At 34.8% G+C, this 3,498-nt stretch overlaps 1 protein-coding gene across 1 annotated transcript; it reads left to right on the top strand.

The window, feature by feature from the left end:
- The first annotated feature begins 836 nt into the window (after positions 1 to 836).
- Positions 837 to 1,921, top strand: LOC143574820 (homeobox-leucine zipper protein HDG1-like). Its single transcript, XM_077059343.1, has 4 exons — positions 837 to 1,124; positions 1,215 to 1,316; positions 1,403 to 1,594; positions 1,676 to 1,921. Exons 1-4 carry the CDS (start codon positions 837 to 839, stop codon positions 1,919 to 1,921), a joined length of 828 nt encoding a protein of 275 aa, XP_076915458.1.
- Positions 1,922 to 3,498: the final 1,577 nt, after the last annotated feature.

The following is a 3,498-nucleotide window of genomic DNA, read 5'->3' as shown; positions in this document are numbered from 1 at the left end:
AACGTCATGTTAGGGTCTAAGACTCAATGTCTGTTATTTTGGGTACCGCATTAAAAGTTTTATATAAAATGCTTAGCCAACATGGGAAGGATGAGTCATGAAAATTCAGTCGATCTTAGACATAGCTCCAAATAGGATAGGTTTACATATCAAATCAGTTGCCGTTATTAAGGAAGAAGAAGAAGAAGAAGAAGAAGAAGAAGAAATAAAGAAAGAAAGAAACTTCCCTTATAATTATGACACAAATTAAAAACATCAAATGAAAATAGAGATTTGTTCAATGTTTGATAACAAATAATGAGACTTATTGCCCAACCTCTTAATAGTGATACAAATACGGAGCAAATGAATCTTCAAGATGAAGTCAACATATGCAACACAATACATACATTTAAGACACAAATATACACAAATAGGAGTGAGATCTTCGTTTTTTTAACTCATGATGTAAAGTGTGAAGAAGCCCAATGATTTGTAAACTATAGTCATGTTTAAATTTATTAGAATGCAATTTTGTCCTATTCAAGTGTTTCCAATGTCATATATGACAAATCAATGTGAAATTATCATTCCTAAAAGGGTACCTTAGTGAGGATAGTTATAACGTGCGCCCAACAAATTTTTCACATATATTGTACATAGCAAAATACGCAATTTGCATCAAAACATATTTGGATTAAAACAAAGATCTAATAGTAAGTATCTAGTTTAATATATCTCATAAACTATTTACTCTTTTGCTCGACTTTCACTTTATAGACTTTCTAGCTCCTTTACTAACGAACAATAACTTTGAATTCGCATAGGGAAGCTCCAACAATAATATTATAAGCCCAATGGAGTCGCAATCACAAATACGCAACGAAATAGATATTCAAAGGAATGGATATCTTGAGCAAGCATCAAGGGCAATGGAAGAGATCTTGAGGCTTGGGCTAGTCAATGCTCCATTATGGAAAAGAAACAAGGAATGTGGAAAAGAAACTCTTAAGCTCATCGAATATGTAAAGGCTTTTACACCTTGCCTGGGCACAAAACCACCTGGATTGGTATCCGAGGCTACAAGGGCTAGCAACGTGGTACCAATAAATGGTTCAATCCTTGTAGAAGCATTACTTAACGCGGTGACTTTTCTTTTTTGTCTTTGGTAGTTTATTAGAAAACCAAGGGTTTTATCAAGTTATACGAAATTTGATTAATTTTATGTATTACAGGATCAATGGAGAGATACGTTTACGGGTGTGATCGGAAGTTGTACTACAACGGAAGTGATTTCTAAAGGCGTAGGAGGTTCAAGAAGTGGTGCTCTCCAACTTGTAAGTCTTCTTGAATTTCTTTGCTTTTAATATCCGATATTAAAATTATCATTTAGTTAATGCTAAAAGATCAAAATTTTATGCAGATCAAAGCCAAAATCCAAGTCATCACACCTTTAGTACCAGTTCGAGACTTGAAGTTTATTAGATTCGCCAAACAACAAGCAGAGGGGCTATGGATTGTGGCTGATGTAACCATTAACTATGGAATGGAAGGTCACATAACAAGGTGTCCATCTGATTGTAGCATACATGATATGCCAAATGGTTTATTAGAGGTACATATATACATATAAAATTATTTGTAAATATAGTTTTATTGCATAATCACTAACTAAAATATAATTATATATGTGTAGATCACCTGGATCGAACATGTTGAACACTGCGAGCAATCAGTCCCCCGTCAGTATCGCAAGTTAACTAGCTCTGATCTTGGCTTTGGGGAAAAAAGATGGAGTAGTGCACTTTTGCGACACTATGAGGGCTTAAGAGCCACCATATCACCTGTCATACCTCAACCTATGGCGGAAATATCAGGATGCGAACCATTGGTTCACAACTCACAGGGTACTATTATACAATTTGAATATGACAATAACTAATTTATTTATTAAGTTCAAACAAGTACACAAAGTTCAATCATAACTAGAAACAATCCAAATTTAAATGATTATCCAAAATATAAATAGAACGCAAATATCCTTTATTTTATTAACTAAGATCTCTATATGTGTTTCTTCACCTTAACTTCAAACCAAATGATAACCTGCAATTACAAGCAAAATAATATTGATTTGTCAACACGAGGTTGTGTGAGAAAAGTCACCAGTTTTGATATAATATATATATATATAAGAGCAAAACTGATATTGTGAGTATAAATCAATCAAATCATGAGCAAATAAAGGGTGTCAGTTAACCATGCCTCTCGAACACGGGCTATGGCTACTATGACAAAACAAATACAAGTAAGGGTGTCAGTTGACCATTGCCTTGCGGATCGGTCTTTGGCTACTAAGACGGCGTATGATCATACTGACTTTTGCTAGAATTCTGATGTACCTCTCCGAATGCGATAAAATAAAGCAACTAAACAAGTAGCAATTAGTCATTCAATTGATAAACACACAATATTCATAGTTTGTTCGTGCGTATAATATATACTATGTAAATACGAATAGATAAGCAATTGTCCCCAAAATGTTTAAAAGCTGTAAAATATGGGGAAGGACTTCTCACCTTATTACTTAGGCAAGATTAAGAAATAATAAGAATAAACGAGAAATCGTCTTTTAGCGCGCTGACTGAGTTAATCCGAATAGACTAGATATAACAAACCAGGATTAAAACTAAGGACATAGCCGCTGGAATCAATCCAAACGGATGGATAGAACTTCGATTATGAGAATTTCAGTAAATAAGCGAGCTGGTACTGACCAGGATCCGAACAGCGAGCCGGGAGTAGATTTTTGGTCTGTACAATTAAAATCTCGAGAAAAAACTAAACTTCTTCTGGACCGAAAGCTAGTTCCGACAAGAAATGATAGAAATCGATTGGTCAACTTTGTTGACCAATTTGCCTTTAAACTGGTCGGAGTCCAATTAACCCATCAAATCCCCTCAATCTAAAAAATTGATTGAGGGTTATTGATTATTGGACAATAGAGAATAAATTTACAAAAGACAAATTACCCGAAATGTGCTTAGATCAATGAGAAAACTGAGTCAAACACCGGAAACACCAAAGTCAAACTTGAACACGAACAAGTATGATGAAAATAATAAAGAATGAAGGGAAATCGGTTTTTTTTGTTGAAGGTGGCAGGCTGCTACAGAGTAAATTAGGGTTTGTGGAAGAGGGTTGCAGGTTATTATGGCCTTGTTTATATAAGAATAGTAAACTAATGCTAATTTTACTCTAAAGACTCGTTTAAGCAACAATATCTCATTTAATGACCCAAACAACTGAAAAAAAACCAAAATTCGTTCTTGTGGTAGGGGCAAGTGTATATGGACATGTACCAAGTCTAGGAGGGTTTTCTTGGAGCTTAAAACACAAGATTTGGTCCATAATTAAGCAATTTAGCATTAAACACGAGATTGGACTAAAAATAAACAATGTTAGCTGATCTGAGGCCTTGGCCGCGACACGCAACCAGGTTAGGCCATCCTCCTCGCA

The sequence above is a fragment of the Bidens hawaiensis genome, unplaced genomic scaffold (genome assembly GCF_021521415.1).
Source record: "Bidens hawaiensis isolate Kalapana, Puna unplaced genomic scaffold, B.hawaiensis_p1.1 tig00001412_1, whole genome shotgun sequence".
In the NCBI taxonomy this organism is placed as follows: Eukaryota; Viridiplantae; Streptophyta; class Magnoliopsida; order Asterales; family Asteraceae; genus Bidens; species Bidens hawaiensis.
This window is presented reverse-complemented; position numbering and strand designations above follow the sequence as displayed.

Bases quoted from the DNA above. Each gene is read 5' to 3' on its own strand.
- LOC143574820 (XM_077059343.1), top strand. From the start codon at position 837: ATGGAGTCGCAATCACAAATACGCAACGAAATAGATATTCAAAGGAAT. The intron at 1,125-1,214 runs GTGACTTTTCTT...TATGTATTACAG, and splicing joins TAGAAGCATTACTTAACGCG to GATCAATGGAGAGATACGTT. The intron at 1,595-1,675 runs GTACATATATAC...ATATATGTGTAG, and splicing joins TGCCAAATGGTTTATTAGAG to ATCACCTGGATCGAACATGT.